The sequence below is a fragment of the Teleopsis dalmanni genome, chromosome 2 (genome assembly GCF_002237135.1).
Source record: "Teleopsis dalmanni isolate 2A chromosome 2, ASM223713v2, whole genome shotgun sequence".
In the NCBI taxonomy this organism is placed as follows: domain Eukaryota; kingdom Metazoa; phylum Arthropoda; class Insecta; order Diptera; family Diopsidae; genus Teleopsis; species Teleopsis dalmanni.
The window spans coordinates 123,910,149-123,928,766 of record NC_051847.1 but is presented as its reverse complement, the minus strand read 5'-3'; the positions used below and the strand labels follow the sequence as shown (position 1 = coordinate 123,928,766).

General features: G+C 28.9%; 1 protein-coding gene across 1 annotated transcript; it reads right to left on the bottom strand.

The window, feature by feature from the left end:
* Nucleotides 1-1,111: 1,111 nt before the first annotated feature.
* LOC119678955 (pro-resilin-like) lies at nucleotides 1,112-2,656 on the bottom strand. The gene is made up of 2 exons (XM_038091079.1): nucleotides 2,559-2,656; nucleotides 1,112-2,458 (listed from the first exon to the last, which is right to left on the bottom strand). The coding sequence occupies exons 1-2, from the start codon at nucleotides 2,574-2,576 to the stop codon at nucleotides 1,943-1,945; spliced, it is 534 nt and encodes a 177-aa protein (XP_037947007.1). The 5' UTR covers nucleotides 2,577-2,656; the 3' UTR covers nucleotides 1,112-1,942.
* Nucleotides 2,657-18,618: the final 15,962 nt, after the last annotated feature.

Sequence of the window (18,618 nt, the reverse complement as noted above, 5' to 3'; positions counted from 1 at the left end):
ACATTTTAAATTTTTTTATTTTATTCGTATTATTGCAACTTATGCAAAGTAGTTTATTCACTATTATTAGTGACTTGATATGTAGCACTTTTTTATAATCATCTTATATAAAATTGAAGAAATAATATGGAGTATAGGTCCCTAGTGCAGCAATGTAGTTAAATCTTAAATGCAAGTAGATTAAATCTTTGACTTAAGTAACTGATATAACTAAACAGAAAACACTCAACTTGTCGTATGAAGGTCAGAATGATTCTTATTGGTGCTTGTATCAGGCGGTGATAAGAACCACTGTCCTGATTAAAGCTTAATAATCACAATGAGTGTAGTTAGACTTCTCATCTTTTATTGCTGTACATACGGGAACGATTTTTTGTAGTGGTTAGGATAAATTATATTTTTCACTTGATGGTTTCCTGGAGTGTCATACTAATATCTACATCTTTTAGTTGACATGATATATCAGTAAGTGTTTGGTTTTATTAGTCAGTAGATACAGTTTGTTGTAGTTATCCGAAAACGGAACAAAAACAAAATAAAAGAGTCTTGGAATATAATACTTTAATTACTGCTACTGTATGAACAGATAGTTAGTACATAGCATAGATATGGAATCTTTAAAACTCATTGGAAAAATTTAGTTGAACGCGAGCCTCATGGTCTAAGCTATACACACAGTGAGAGCGTGATGTTGGTGTTGGAACTACTACACTAAATTTTTTATTGATTTGGTGCAAGAAGTATAATACGACATTTGGGTTAAAAAAAGGAGTGCCACTTTTCCAACTCATATCATCCGGAATAGAGACTTTGAATTTTTTGCTAATGGTGTGTCCAAAAAGCAGTGTCCAAAAAGGAGTGTCCAAAAAGGAGTGTCCAAAAAGGAGTGTTCAAAAAAGAGTGTCCAAAAAAGAGTATCACTTTTCCAGAAATCCAAGATGAAGGCTTTTTTTAAAGCAGAGCCATAATTTTTACATAACTCAATTAACTCAATTAATTTTTTTTTGTTTTTGGATATCTGAATTTATGAATTATGTCCTCTTTTAGAACACTTGATCAGTCTGATTACAGTTTCTGAAATTAAGTTAAAAATGCAAAACTTAACGGTGACAAAATTTTCTATTTTTTTATTGTTTTTTCATAATTTTTTTTGTTGTTTCTTTGTTTGTTTCATATACAATAATAATAAAAACACTTAATAACTAAAACGATGCGTTATGTCGTTATTTTAAAAATAAAGAACAAACTATTTACAATAAACATTCTCATGAAGTGTGAGTGAGAGTGCATGAGTGAGAATGTTTGTGTGTTTGTGAATAAACGGAAAATGGTAGGGAGGTAGGTCAATGTCAGTCAAATAAGATTGTGCTCAAATAAATGAAGAAAATAAGCGGTTCTGAGCACAACTCAATTGATCGACGAACTTAAATGAAATATAGAATGGATACGTAATGGTTGAAAATGTGAAATTGAAAAATGAAAATAAAAACAAATTAAAATAACATAATTATTTGCAAACATTTCACTATCAACAACATTTTAAGCACGAATTTTCAATTGAGCGGCGAATTGTGCTCACTATGAGTTTTATAGCGCTTATAAATTGAGTGAAAATGTCACAAAGCTATTTCAAACTCATTAACTTTAAGAACACTCTTCATGTGCATTAAGTATATGCATTTTTATGATGTTTTGTATTTGTTGTTGTCTGATGTTGATGTTGATGTTACGTTTGTTGTTGTTGTTGTTGTTGTTGTTGTTGGTATTACTTAACATTATTATCCATTCATAAAGGCAATTGGAGTTGGCGCGCGATTTATGATTTTTAGTTTGATGTCGACTTACATTTTTTTGGCAGCACAAATTTAATAACAATTTCTTGTTAATTTTTGTTAAATATTTTGTCTAAAAAATGTTTTTAATTCTAATTGTTTAAAACAGTTTAGAATGGTGCGCCATAGCTGCTGCTAGGTCTTGACGGTGCACCATATGAGCCGGAAGGCGCGCTGGGATAACCACCGAATCCACCGCCAGCTTGCGTACTTTGCTGTGCGAATTGCGCAACTTGAATGGCTTGACGTACACCTTCAAGATCGATACCAACAACACGGCCACCACCAACATTTGGTGCACCATATTGTGTTGATGGTGGTCCATATTGAGATGATGGTGCAGAGTATGAACCACCGAAACCACCACCACCACCGCCGCCAGATTTGCTTTCTTCATTCAAAAGAATTTGACGTACTTGTTCCAATAATTGTGGATCAACATTTTGGCCTTCGGATGTTTGGAAACCACCGCTAACGGCTTGATAACCGCCGCCACCACCGAAAGAGCTGCCACCAAAACCACCACCGCCAATGAAACCGCCACCACCACCACCACCATTACGTTGGTAATTGTAACCAGATGGAGGCTCTGCAGCAGCCAGAGCTGCCAATGCAAACACCAAGCACTGTAAATACGCAAGCAGAAAAATTCTTGATTAGTCACCGACACGATTTTATCCAATTGCTTAATCCTAGTCCTAGTCGCAGCACTGCCAAAATACTTACCACAGAGAAGGAGTTCATAGTTGTGAGTTTTGTGTGGGGGAAAGAAGTAAAACTTAAAATATAAAATTTAGTTGCTTTCGTATAGGGAACAAACGACTGAATGCATTTGAAAAGGCAAGCAAAGCTATTTTATAGTGAAGCCGCATGTAACGGCTTCGTTTGTGAGACGATTCAGCCAACAACTTTGCCTTCGTCATTGCCAACAACGTTTCTGTTGTTTCTGTGTGTGTGTGTGCAGGTATATTACCACTGAACGTAAACAACTTCTTTAATGTCATAATGAATAGCATCATCATGAACAATGCTGTCATGAGCTTGCAGAAATGCACACATACACACAAACGTTGCAAAACTTTTTGGTACCTTTTTCAGTTGTTGCTCATTATTGGGTTATAAGTGTTAATAATGATTGCTGTCATTATTAAATTGTTTGTTGGGTAGAGTTCATTTGTTTGTACTGTACACTGTGTACTGTGTGGCTTACATATATACATAAATTTTTATATTTTTTTTATTATTGCAATTATTTCTCACAGCTTTTAAACAAAAAAGATGTTGCCAAAGTTTTAAGGGAATATTTTGGTTTTTTATTGGTTACACAAACTTTACAAGGAGGAAGCGAATTTAACAATTTTTTAACTTGATTCAATGATAAACAAGCTACTTTAAGTTTTTAAAATATTTAACAATATTTTAGCACTGTTAATATAAAAATTAAATTTATATATTTTTTACTAAGTAAAATCATTTTATAGTACGTAAATGTAAGTCTAAATGTAAGTAATACTTACGTATTTATATTTAATATATATGTATATATAAGGAAACATTTTAATATAATTTATTATAAAATATATATTGAAATAATTTATAGCTTTTAAAGAAATCTTCACTTTTTTGTATTGCAATTATAATTTATTTATTTAAAATGAAAAAACTTTTCAATTCATACTCATATATACAGTGATATTTTATCATGTAATCATTTAATATACTTATTTAAATATTATCTTTTATTATTAAATATTACAATTTTTATGCTTCATTTATTAATCATATATTTTTTAATATTAATTTAAAATTTATTATTTATATTTTGCAATTTATTTCCTTACGTTTTTTCTCTTATTCTTTTTATTATAAATGCCCAAGACAGACTTAAATCACTTATTCTTAAGCTTTATACAACATTAAAGAACTCTACTTATTTAGTGTTTCAGATATTCAGCGATAGCATATTGTCGTTCAAAAAATGTTGAGTCGAAATTGCTTAATCTAACTTAGAACAAGCTAAGGCCCCAATAATAAAAACGAAAATTCTTAAAATCTACTACATTAAAATGTTCTAATCAGTAACATAGAAAGGTAAAAAAGTTCTGTTACTGTTTGTCCGTCCACCAAGTGTTAAAAACCTATACTTTGTCTTAAACGACCTCTGTATTTAGGCACTAGAAATTGTGTAAATATATTTCTATATATTTCTGCATTTCTATATGGTTTCTCCCCAGCAAAATATATTGTATTCACTACTGGACCACTAACTATATATTAGTCATCCTACATAAAATAATAAGTACGATTTTTCATATGTTTGCACTGAGATCTCTTCTCCATTGCTGGGACCTTTTCAGAATATATGGTTTTTAACAGAGCCAAAATACATGTCTATATATTTCGATGCTTTTGGTTGTAAAATTTAAAGAAAATGTTCAAATTTTATTTGAGTTTAGATTAGTTTAGAGTTTAGTTCACCAATATAAATGAAAGATATAAGGACCTTTCTCAAACTATTTCAGAAACTATTGTTTTGACGCAGTGTTAAAAATCTATTTATTGATTTTTGAATAGAATTGTTTGCATTTTTTTTTAAATTAATTTTTATTTAATATTATTTTTTGTTTTAGCTTATAATTTTATTTTTATTTTATTTTACTATATTTAATATAGCGCATAAAATACAGTTCTAGTTCTATTACATTCTGGAACAGCAATGTAAATTGCTTGTCTCTAAGCATATTAACCAATGTACAGACATAAATTCGCCTTGAGTTCTAAATAAATTTAATGTCTGACTGTATAGAGAACATGGTGCATGAGTAATGGAACTACGATCTAAGTTCAAATTGTACTAAGATCAGTTTTTACTTTAAAAAAATTTTAAAAAATTTTTTGTTGGATCTACCTCAGAAGTAAAGCTTTAATCACACATTAAATTTGCCAAAATGGCTACAACAAAAGTAACGTTTATTTCTATTGCTAAGGATAGGTGTATGCATTACAAAACTTGAACTCTTTGATAAATATTATTTAAATTTTATCGCCCATTATTCGATCAATTGAAAATAATAATTATGCACATTATAGACATTTGAGAAGTAACTTTTTTTTTTAATATAAAAAGGATGCCCAAATCTGCTTAGCAGATTCTATGGCACTAGCGCTGGAATATTTGCAGTTTTTAAAGCAACAACGTTGATATAAAAGATATTTTGTTAAAATTTTAGATTGAAAACATTATTTAGCTTAGACTTCGTCTATTTACATTGTGCTGTTATTATTAAGTTTATTATGATTTAAACAACAATTTATAGATGAATTAAGAATTATATAAAAAAGTAATATAATATGCAATAAATATTTTGCCTTCCATTTTGTTATTTCTTTGGTTAGTAATTTGGCAGCCACTTAGCAGTAATAAGTAGTCACAGATGATGGCTGTATTTACCATATTTGAAAATTCCAAAACGTTTTCATTTCAATAAACTAATTTTATTAATTTGAAATGGAATTAAGTGCTACTGATGGTACAATAAGCCGTTACCAAATTAGCAGCTCATAAAACGTTACGAAAGATAATCAACTAAGCTGAGAGATGTTCTCAGTAGTCTGTTAATATACTAAACACAATATGGGCCGTGTTAACATATTAATCAATTAACTACATGTAATGTGTAATAGCAGCGCAAAGATATATCTTAATAATGTAGCAGCACATTAAAATCAAATTGGGTAAACTCCATTAATTACTGTTACATAAGATAATGATTACGGAAAACTGACGATGAAAAGATATTGTAAAAGTCTTCTGCACCTGTAACTTGAAGTGGAAAAAGAATATCAACAGATTGCAAATTAAGTTGATGCGTCTTTTTCATCGTTACATGCACGGCTGCATTAGCACCAAAAGTCTCATATAAAAGTTGTTGGCTACAAAAAAAATGTAACTTAACGGCAATCAACACCGAACCAAGTTTTTTAGCTTCTCTTTTATTTTTTATCTTCACATCTTTAAATGCATGAAAGCTGCTTACAGATTCGCATTGCCAATATGCCAATATACCAATTTTGGTGTTTAAATTGCAGTTGCAGATACAAAAACTGAAGATACAACAATCAAAACAGATGCTGCATCTTCAAAGTATCCTGATGAGAAAAAACACAGAATCAAGCAAACAGGTTAAATAAGCAAACTATATTTCAGAAGTTGTACATATTGACAAAAATACATACAAGTACATATATTGTATATTGTATTTATTCAAACGTATTATTTGTAACTTTAATTTTCTTTAATAGCTGCTAGTGGGCTCTCTTTTGCAGTACATATTTTTATTGTTTAGCAAATACTAGGTGCCACAACTCGGATACTCAGTATTCACAATATATACCTACGTATTTTGTCGTGTTTATTTTTTATATCAACTGCGTAAGAATTTTAAACATTTATTTATTATTTTTACTCAAATTTGAATTAAGAATTATAACAATCCACAGAATTGATTTTAATGATCGAATAATTAAAAAAAAATTTTGTTTAATTTTACTTTTTTTTAAAATGTTATACTATAGTATATAGTGTCTTGGTTACTACTGATTTATATTCAATTAAAAATTATTTTCGTCGTATGATAAGAACACTATTTCAAATGGAAAATGGAGTAATGATGAGAGTAGTTTAAACTATTCTTGCAAAATGCACAGTGTGAAAATACAGAAATTTTTTCTACAAAATAATAATTTACAATAAATGATTATCTTAATTTATATAGCTGTGTTTTATGTATTAGTTCCAATTAAAAACGCAGTAAGTGCAGGGCCTAATAAGAATGAAGTCTATACAGGGATGTCCACAGGGTTGAGAATTCTCACCACTCATGTAGAGCATAGTAGTGGACGAACTGTTTTTCGAGTTAGGAAACAGCGGAAACAACAAGGCTATGCAGATGCCATAGTTATAGTAAGTAGAGGAAAATTTAAACATACTCTGTGTGACAGAATCCAATTCAGATTTGAATTAACAAAAACTTGTGCAATTAGGTAGGACTGAGTATAAACCCAGCTAAAACAACAGTTGTTTCTCTTACAAAGAAATACAAACTCAAACATCTGAACCCAATCAGGCTCGAATGAATTGTAGAAATAAAGAACACGTTTAAGTTCTGGGTCATACATTTTGACCAAAAACTCAACCTCATAAGAGGTTCGAATATCTTGCTAAACAGTGTCCTAAGTTTTTGATGCTATTGGAAACACTGAATCCAAAGTTCAGCTTTACCAAACTCATTAAAAGGAGCTAACCGAGTATTAACATAATTACATGTTTCACTGACAGTTCCTTACGGGAGAAGATGTCGGACCAAGCAAGAACCATTGGGAAAAAATATAAGCATCTTTGAAGTGGAAATTTAAGCGATATTTAAGTGTGTTCTCTTCAATATAGAACGGAAGTTCCAGGTCAAAAATTTGCAATACTAACAGACAGCTAAGCAGCTATCAAGGCCTTAAACATCAACGCATCAGGTGACTTCAAGACTGGTGCAAGAATGCTTTGAAAAGCTAAACCGGCTCGGTGAATTAAATTAGGTGTTGTTACTCCGAGTTTCAGGACATACTGGCGTACACGGAAATATATATGCAAGCAACCTAGCCAGGAAAGGAGCAGCCATATTGCTGATGGGGCCAAAATCTTTATATGGATTAGGATACACTACCCTCCCTTTTCTAATAAAAATGAAGAAGAATCACAACAAAAAGGAATACTTGGAAAATCTACCAGGATTAGCACAATCCAAATCATTTATTGGTACCTATGGCAATAGGAGATATTAGGGTTGATATATTAAAAGAAAATTAGAAATTCACAGGAATCTTAGCAGGACACTTTAAACTAAAATATTACCTTACGAGACTGGGCATATATACGGATGCAAACTGTAGATTCACGAAAATAATGAGCCACACATGTACAGTTAGAATGCCCTGCGCTAATGTAGACACGAAATAGACTCCTGGGAATGCATTTCCATTACGGAAGAGGCAATAAAACTCTGTAAAGTGCGTTATATACTACTTTTAATTGACGCAACAGGGCTTAGAGCAAGTCTCTAGGGACACAATAGATCCGATGATCGCAGTGCCACATACCCTCTTAATAATAATGTGCAGAGTTTGTTTATATATAAACCACATAAACATTTTTCAATTGCAGCATCCATAGTTTCTTTGGAAATATTCGAAAATATATTGCTGCAAATGTATTTAAGCTATTATTGTCGGTATACTTACGTATTCTTACACGTATACTTAAGAATACAATTATAACAAAGGTTTTTTTTTGAAGCTTTATAATATAAGAAGAATATGTAAATATACTTACAATTCTACAAGATACAATTAGCGCACCTTCTTGTAACCATCTATGTTAGTTAACCATCTATGTAACAGTAGCATAACACCTTGTAAAAAACTAAATAACCTATTGAACAGCTTAATTAAATGCAAACACTAATTTTATCAATTTATATAGTAAAATCCTCAAAATTATTTACTAATGTAATTAAGAAAGATACTAAAAATGTATTTGTTACAAAATGGGTCTGCCGTGAATATATTTTATGTTATTATGTAATACAAATTAAATAATGCGCTATTAACTTTAAGATAACATTAATATTTTTTAATATCAACTACGAAGTAAACCTTCCAACTTCCATTAAAATACAATATATATAGATATATAAAGTACATCGAAATAAGCAACCATATGGACTGAAATTAGTGCAAATTAACTGCACTAAAAACGATAAAAAAATCAAAAACATTCTAAAGTGCCAGGTAACAGCACTATAAGAAAAAAAAATAACTTCGTAAAAAATGTCTTTATAATTTTTCCCGATAAACCATTCCAATATTAATGCAAAATTTAATTAAGTTTATGCCTTGAAACACCCTTTATGTTTGTATAATTTTTTGTTTTGTTTTTGGTAGTATTCGCCTTATTTATTTGGACTTTTTGTAGTGATTAACATTATTTTATTTATTTATTATGTGGATTTTTTATTTAATGACGAGTGGCTTTTATTCGCATGGATTAAAATTTTTTTATGAACTTTTTGTTGGTTACTTGATTACAGAGCATGACGCACTATTACAGTCATTTCATTTTAGGCAACATTCAATTGAAGTATTTTTCTGACTGTAACCTAAAAGACTTTAATATCATATCATATGCTCTCGTAATCGTATGAGTATGCAGAGAGGCAGAAGACAGAAGACAGAAAGGCAGACAGGCGTACGAGTGGTACTTCCAATAAACTATAACAAATATACAAGTGGTATCAATTTGATTTTTGATAAATTTTATCGTAAAAATTTACTTAATAAAAATATTTAAATAAGCGACAGTGTCATTACGTTATTACACACAAAATATTAATAAAATAAAAAATGAAATTATAATTAAAATTTTATACAAAATCTTTTCACGGACTTGTATCTACGGAATTGACAAAGCAGCCAGTAATTCAATATGTATTTGTATTTATAAATGAAAATGAAAGTGACATATAAAGTTAACAGAGTATTTTATTACCTATAATATACTATGTGGTTAAAAATGAAAACAATATACAATTATATATTTTTACTGTATGTTTATTTACATTTTACCAAAGTTTAAGATCAGCGGTAGATTGCAAAAGTGCATCCATTGAAGTGCACTTTCGCAATAGCCAAGAGTGAAGATGCATATCAGATTTTTTAGGGTTAAGTCCGCTCTTGAAGTTTCATTACAAATAACATAACTTAAGTACTATTTTTATAGATTTTTAAGGGCGAGGTCATTTGACAGCCTTCACTGTAATGCACTACACTTAAACAAATGATTTTCGTCTGAACAAAGCGCTTATAAAAAAATTTATAAAAATAATTATACAAGAAAAACGTTAGTTTAAATATAGTAATTGCAATAATAATAAACTAAATTGAATTTGAAAATACGTTGACTGCTCTCTCAAAGAAAAAATGATATCTTTTGAAAAATTTAAAACGTTTATAGAGGGAGTATATTTTATTACTATCATATGGTTCCATCGTCTAATCATTCGATGATAGACAGTCTTGTCATAATAGCTAATTGTCCGGTTAACAGATTTAATGTACTCGTATTTTATTCGAATTCTTACGAATTCTGATTCTATTGATAATTGAGTTTATTGAGAACCACTTATTATATTTTAAAGAAGCCATTTTACTATAATGAAATTATATGAATTTTATACTCTAGATTTAAACACAATTGACTATTAAGTAACAGTTTACTATTAAGTAACAGTATCTTTTATTAAAATTTGTTACAATAGAATAATAAACTATAAATCTTTTATCTACTCGCGTTTAATTTAGATATGATAATGTTATAAGATAAAAGTATCGGCTTATTGTTGTTATTGATTAAACATTTTTTTGTCTTTTCTTTGTAAATAAAATAATAGTTTACGTCTAATGTACTTTTAAATAAAAGTAAATGATAAGTATTTAACAGAGTTCAATTTAGTTATATAGTCATATTAAAATTATACAATATTTATTTATTAATAGTTATAACGGGCGATTTTTTATTTCTATGGGAACTATCGATATCGATAACTATGGTTTTATAGCTGAGAATGTTATTTCTGTTTATTAAGGTTTAGCAATTCATCATGAATCGTTTAACGCTAGAACTTTGTGTAAATTTAATTTGAAAAAAATAAATCTGTTAGAGAAATTTATGGAGCACTTCATCAAAGAATTGTATTTAATGATTAAGCTTATTTCTGGTAAAATAACTACGTCAATAAGCAAAAATTTCCATATATGAATTGAAGCGCTATCGAGTCATGTTGACTAAATTTATATTTCCAAAAATTAATCAGTTAAACATTGACGACATTTGATTTCAACAAGGCGGCGCAACGTCTTATCCAACAAAGGCGGTCCTGTTAACTGGCCCTCTCATTCGTGCGATATAGCACCTCTTGTGAATAATTTGTGAATAATAACCTCTTTGTGAATAATTTTAGGGCTCTGTCCTTGATACATTTTTTCACTGAGTCGATACATATTTATTTGCCATTTTAATTAAGCATATTTACTATTTTTACTTTAATACTTGTATAAGCTGTGGTTCTATACACAAACTTTATTCTATGATTTTAAGAATATCTATTTACATATATTATGAGAGTAATTATAATAGTATTGAACGGAAAGCGGTATAAGGAGTAGCTTTTGCTCCGTGAATTATGTTTTTTTTAATTGAAAATATTGAATATGTATCTAATTTACTTAGATTTCCTTTCCTTTCCATTACTTTTACTTTTCTCTTCATCGCAATGAATATTATTATAACTCAATTTAGGTTTTATTATTATTTTTTTTTTTTTAACTTCCCATGTCTTTCTTGGTCCAGTTTTTCAAAAATCGATTTTTGGTACTTGAAATTGAATATAAATAAACTTCACATCTTGACTCCTCAATGACATAATTTGTTCACACAATCACTCATACAACTTGATTTATTATCAGTTAACAATTATGTCAATTCACTTTAAATCAAATTAAATTGGCTCCGAATGACTTCTTTTGTGAATACCAAATGATGAAAAAGATTAAAAATTAAAAATTCGACACACGCAAAAATACAAAATTTTGCAGCTGATGGACTTGACTTAATGATACTGATAAGCTTGAAGTTTACAAATATATGACTTTATTATATTGTTTATATTATAATTAAGTGTGACTACATTTATATTGAAATATGTGTATTTATAAAATGCGGACGTGTGTATATTTATATAAATAAATAACTATTTACATATATAGATTCCTTTAACTCCTGGGAGGAGCATAGAGCCGCAAACTATAACTATTTAAGATGTGACAAATTAAATATTTTGAAAAGGATACCTCATAACTGCTGTCGTTAAATCACAACTATTATTTTCTTAAATAGTTTAACATTTATTTTCTTTTGTATAGTGTAATTATAGAAAATAAATCTTTCTTAAAACCCTTACTAAATCCTTTCGAAAAATTATGTTTAAAAGTTGATATAAGTGTTGGAGGCACCTTATTTCATTGACTACACCGAAGGCCATTTAGTTTCGGTGAGCTTCGATTTCAACTAACAAAAGTAAATGTGTATCCGACTTCCATGTAACGATTTTGTATTCACTTAATCAAAAAAAAAAAAAAACAAAAAAAAGAGTGGGCGTATTGTGCGACTTATACAATTTTGTTGTAGATGCCAGGCATATCAAATCGGGCATTTGTTTGTTAGCGTGTCTACAAGAGATTAACACGCTTTGAAAGCATAATGAAAAATTACGCAGAAAAGTCTATTTACAATGCAAATAGTTCATGTGAATACCCATAATAACAAAGGCAGTAGCAGCTACGAAAAAAGGCACAACCAATGATTATCTAGTAAGCATAATCATTATTACGATTATGGTTAAGTTGGCCCAATTAAAGTGTCATAATAATTACTTTGCCTTCTACGAAGACGCCAAATGTGGCTTAAAAAATCTGAAAAAAAATTTTGAAAAATTTTACAAAAATAAGTAAGTCATGCTACTACTGACCTAGTGAACGTCATTAACGCACTGGTACTTAAAATAATACTCAAGCCGCTATAAAAACACAGATACAGGTCTTCGGGCTTACAATCGGCCATGGGCGTAGGTAGAGGGCTGCCGAATAAGCCAAATGCTCGTTTTAAATGCGTGACCAAAATATAATTGTGTAAAAAAAAAATTACCCCTGAGAGCCGTTGTCCTATGAGTACAGTTTTTATAACAAATTTATATTTTAGTCTCATATTTAAAAAGCTTTTACATCACTGAAGATACCTTTCGCATGGTCTACAGCCATGCAGTTGCTCGAATATAGTATGGAACCCGATATTTTTATTCACAAGTAGCAAAATTTATTAAAAACAAAAAGTTTTAACAAAACTCATTTTAATATATTAAGTAATATACATATGTTTTTTTGTTATTAGCAGATAAATAAATGAAAAAATATCCAGTTATAATTGATTTTTAAAAGTTAAAGATATTAGCGACAAAATATTTTATTATGTGCGATTTACTTATACTAATATCTATCGTCAAAACTACTAGGAGTTTATTTGCAATAAAAATTTTAAATTAAATTAACTTTAACTTTAATAAAAAATAAAAAAAACAGGTGTATAGTAAATTAAAAATAAAAGTCACATCACAACTTGTAATAATGCAATTTGCAATAATTCTGCCAAAAAGATAGGCTCACCTGCACAAATGTTCAAAGCATAGCACTTCAAAGATATGATTTTTATTACACGAGGGTAGTATAATGAAATTTAAACAAATAAATATTATTTTATAATTTATATTATTACATATATTCATAATTTATAATATTATAATAAGTAATTACAATAATAATCTGGGTTAGGTAAGCCTGTTAGTCGGTCCAATATGCTGCCGTATATATTACTAAAGGTCTAAAGCCATTTCGAGCATTTAATGAAATCTGAGATGTTTTTGAAAGAGAGCATCATTTTAATAAAATCAATAGATTATGAGTATGTAAAATACAGATGTTCAACTTAGTAAATAATTAATTATATATAAAAGTAAAAGTAATCATGAAATTGATATCATTATCATATAACTCTCATAATACCATAGCTACTTGAAATACTTTATAATACTTATTTAACTGGTTAGCTTTTTGTGCTACTATCTTCTATATTTATTAGTCATTTTCTTATTTGCAAAACTGTTTCTACTTAGTTTCTACTGACAGTAGCATTTATGCCAACTACTGTGTTCTTATAGGTATACTTATAACTATTTCAAAATGGAAATCTTATATACATTGACACAATAAATATTGTATATGTGGTGCATTAGTATTATAACCTTTTTATTTTGATTAACCGGTTTCAAATAAACTATTTCTGTAGAATCAAACTTTAATTATATAGTTAATAACTACGAAAAAGTTCTTTTGAGTAACAATATTTAATTATGTGAAATCCATGTAATATAACCAACACATTAAATAATTACAATTTCAACAGGATAACTTTTACATAAATATTTCCATGTACTTTAAATTAATGTATCCATTATAACTACCTATATTCCCACAGCTGGACGAAATAACCTTTATAAAAATAATTCATTAAAGTTTGTAAAAAATGTATTTTAATCAAATCATATACCTTAAATAATAGTCAAATTCAAGCATACTTATTCCTATTTTACATTTTTAATCAAACTATATTGGATAATCAAATACTAATATATAAATACGTTCAAGTCCTTAATGGTATAAAATTAAATTAATTCCATCCGAAGATATACAATTTAGACACAATTGGAACTTAAAACTCATTGAATATAATAAAGTACACACATATAACTATTCCAAATACATGTACAAAATATTTGTATTTGTATTTAGAATTATTTTGTTAAATAATGTAAGAATTATAATTACATCAAATTACATATTTTTATATGTTACATGGCTACAAGTTAAATAGTCCATTCGATTAGTCCAACTCTTGAGCATTTTCCAATGCTTCAAGAATTACTGAGTTGTCGGCTTAAACTAATGACTACATACCCCATAAAAAGAAATCAAGAGGACAGTTAAGTAAACCACTTCTGGAAATAAAGTAGTCACCAAATTGATTTTGCAATAAATCGATTGTTGAACGCATTGTATGGCAAGTTGCGCCGTCTTGTTGGAACCAAATGTCATCGATGTTTAACTGATTAATTTTTTTAAGCAATAACTCAGTGAGCAAGGCTGGATCGCGCTCGCCATTCACCGTAATGGCAGCTCCTTCCTCATTTCGAAAGATAAAAGGATCGTTGATGCTGCCAGCGTGTAAACCGCACCAAACATTCAATTTTAATGGATGGCAGTTTTGCTTATGGACGTAGCTATTTAACTAGAAATAAGCTTAATCATTAAATACAATTCTTTGACAAAGTGTTTTATGAATTTCGCTAACATACAGTTAGACAACACAGTTAGACGTTCTCAGCTATCAAACCATAGTTATCGATATCGATAGTTCTCATGCAGGTGAAAAATCATGGTCTTTGTGTACTCTTCATGGTCTTTAAACACATAGCACCAATGAGTTATATTAGGTTTGTCAACATGTACCATATGTAATGTTGCTCTGGAGGTATTGAAGAGCCTATGATGTGTTTTTATTACATATTAAACATATTAAATATTTTTAATATTATAGAAAGCTGAATCTATTATTATGTTGAGGCTAGTTGAGTCAGTGCACCTGAGCACTTTTACTCTCTATTAACTGCGATGTTTCTTCAAAACCCCTCTTTGCGCCTTGACTAGATTATTGTTTATCTAGTTACAGTCGATATATTCTAATTTCTTATTTATTTATCTTATTCATATTATATTTGTTAGAAAAAATTTTTTTATTATTAATCAATCTATGTTATAGCAAACTTACGGACCTTACTCATTTGTTGATTTGGGTTAAAAACATATAAGTTATATACATAGTTGGTTTGTGAAGTCTCTGAGATACTTATTGTAAATATTATGTTTTATTCTTTATAATTTTTAAAACTAAATATTAGAAACGTTTCGTAAAGTAGTGAATTACAACAAAAATTAATTGAATTTTTGGCTGATCATCCATTTGAGTATTGCCAAATACTCATCATCAGTGGTCTTGGCACTTATTCTTATATTAAATTATTTATAAATAATTTTTTTGAGAGTGCAGGTACCAAGGGTTGAACTCTTGCCCTGTCAAATTTGTATTGTTGTAGTTCGCTACTTTTCGAAACCTCTCTACTAAATACCATAGTTTCTATTCAAGTAAAAATAGTCACTACTGTTGTTTTGACGTTATAATCAATTTTAATATTAGGTATATATTATTACAAAGAAATTCTCTCTTTCTTTTAGTATTGGTATATCACTTTTACATTTTACTTAGCGTGCAACCCTCGTTTCAATCGTTGCGTTAATAGCATGTAATTTGTATTGGGAAATGTGCTTAAATTAAATGAAGAAATGCAAAATTTATATGAAATTACAATAGTTTATGCATCGATAAAAGCAACAGTTACGCCATTGGACTAAAAATGAAAAGATTATCCGCGTATCTTTTCATATTTAATTTAATACAAAATATTTTAAAAGCATTTAATTAATCAATAATTCATTTGAAGTGTACGAGTCTATCTTGATAAGTATGCTAAAAATGTAATCAAGTGTATTGGCTATAGGTGCTTATCAATGACATACCTACATATACAGTCGTCTCATAACTACAAGAAATCAGCACTTTACACAGCAAGTCACAATTGAAAACAGAAGAATTTTTATTTGCTAAGTTGTATATATAAAATATATTCAAATCGAGGTTTTACAAATCTATTTGGCTACGTAGAAGATAGTAGATATATCAAAAAATCTATGTGTTAAATGTGTGCTAGGTAAGATAATCTTCTTTCTTAAAATCAAAAAAAAAATTTGTGTATGCTTACGCCATTTATTAAAACATCTATGGTATTTAGTAGGGAAAACAGTTAAAATAATTGACTTAGAGTCCCGAGTTCAGATTCCTGCTCTAAAACCAAATTGGTTTTGGACTGTAAAAAAAATAAAATTAAGCTGTTTAATTGGCAACCCTAATTTAAAATGCTAGTATAAACCTAAACCTTGTGGATCGCTTTAAAGCGATATATCTTTATCTGTAACATGTTAATTTTTTGATCATCGTAGAAATGATTGCATTTTATAAGGCATTTCTGATTTTAAAAAAATCAAGCTATCGACTATGTACCCCGGCGTAACACTTTTTTCATATTCTTTTTACGGTTTTAGTACTGTAAGCTAGCACTTTTTTACTTTTACTTTTTTCTTTAGTGTTATTAGATAGTTTTTGACTTTTATTTATTTTAATATATACATATATCTGATCTATAAGCACTAAATGTTTTCGTTAGTGATGTATTGGAATCCACTTCCTAATTGATATGGATTAGTAGGGCAATTAATATGCTGTGTAACATTTTTATATAATTGCACTACTAACTCAATCTTAGAAATCTTAGAAAATTACAAGATCATAACTCTTAAACTTGTTATTATAAGATTGTGTTTGCAGCACTGTTGGTGATACGGAACTTATATCTTTTTATAATGCTAGTAGGTCTTTTTTCCGATGGTGTAAACTGTTGGATTTAGCAAGCAGATTTTATTTAATATACTAATAATTTGTACACTTCTCTTTTAAAATGTTTTTAAAAAACTTACTGTAAGTTAAAATACTTAATTACTCTTTATACCCATACCTAGACTTGAATGAATTTGCTAATACTAAATATTTTTTACATGTTTATTGAGAAATTTGAAAATAAAATGTGTATTTTATTTGTTATAATATTAAATTTAATTAAATTTTAATTTAAAAACCATGTAATTAGTTTAGCAATCCGTTGAAGTTAATTTTATATACAGCTCTTAGCTGAAAATCAACACAAAAAGTATTTCTTCTTCATATCAACTCATAGTCATGAGTTCATGATTTGGATATAGATATGGCTACTGTTTCTGCAGATGCAGTACCTAAAAGCAATTTAATTATCCGTTAAGTAAAATATAACTATAATAGCTATTCATCTAAAGTTTTTTTGGTTTGATAAGTTCATAAATATAAAGTTACTTGGCATCATTCATGTTTCAGTCTGCCGGTCAAGCAATTTTATGGTTTATAGTTTGGTTCAAAGAAAGAGCGCGAAAAAAAATATTAGTTACGACGATAATGGCACACCGCCAATAAATTTACAAATTAACAATTATTTACCAAATTACCAAAAATGTGGAGACATCCTGCTGTGTTGTAACACTACAGCTTGCAGTACACCAGCTTCAAAAGCGTAAAACACAAGATACAAGATATGAAGCTGACTCCAAAGACTTTAAGCTGCTGGAAGGTTTACTCGTACTTTTACTTTCGCCAGATACAACGTCACAGAGTTCATATTTTAAGCTGGTGTCATCATTTGCCTTAAGCAAATCACATCTACAAGTACAAGTAGAAATGTACGATCACATATAATTACCACAAGTATATGTAACAATAAAATAATAATACACCAAGTGATATTGTTTTATTAGTGGAATAATAAAGCTGGTTCGAGCAGGTTTTAAACAAATTGAATTGGGAGTGCATGTCTGAATTAATCAGATATACATATATGAAGATATATTGATGAAGCACAAAAAATTGCGAGTCATGCAATAAAAAATTAATAAAAACTTTAAGTTGAGGAGGACTGTCATAGTCTCCTGAATTTTACTATATTTAGTATATAAAATATATATATAAGGTAATAGGTCATAGTAACATAATTGATTTAAGTGCCTATGCAATGCCAAAAGTTGTCTTATTGTAGAAAATTTAACTAGCAACATAAAAAGTGAGTTCGATTAACAGCTTGAAATAATTCTTTTTATTGCTTTTATAATTAATTTTTAAAAATAGTCTTCTTTTGGCCGCTAGAGGCAGAAAAATGATGTTAGCACCAATTCCAGCTTAACTACATGTAAATTTGTAGATTCAGTAGATTTAACTTGGAACTAAGTTTGTTATAATTAGATAATTATGATAAAATTAAATATATTTAAAAAAATGTGTCAATAAATTATCTCACTTTACTATAAGCTGATTTTAACT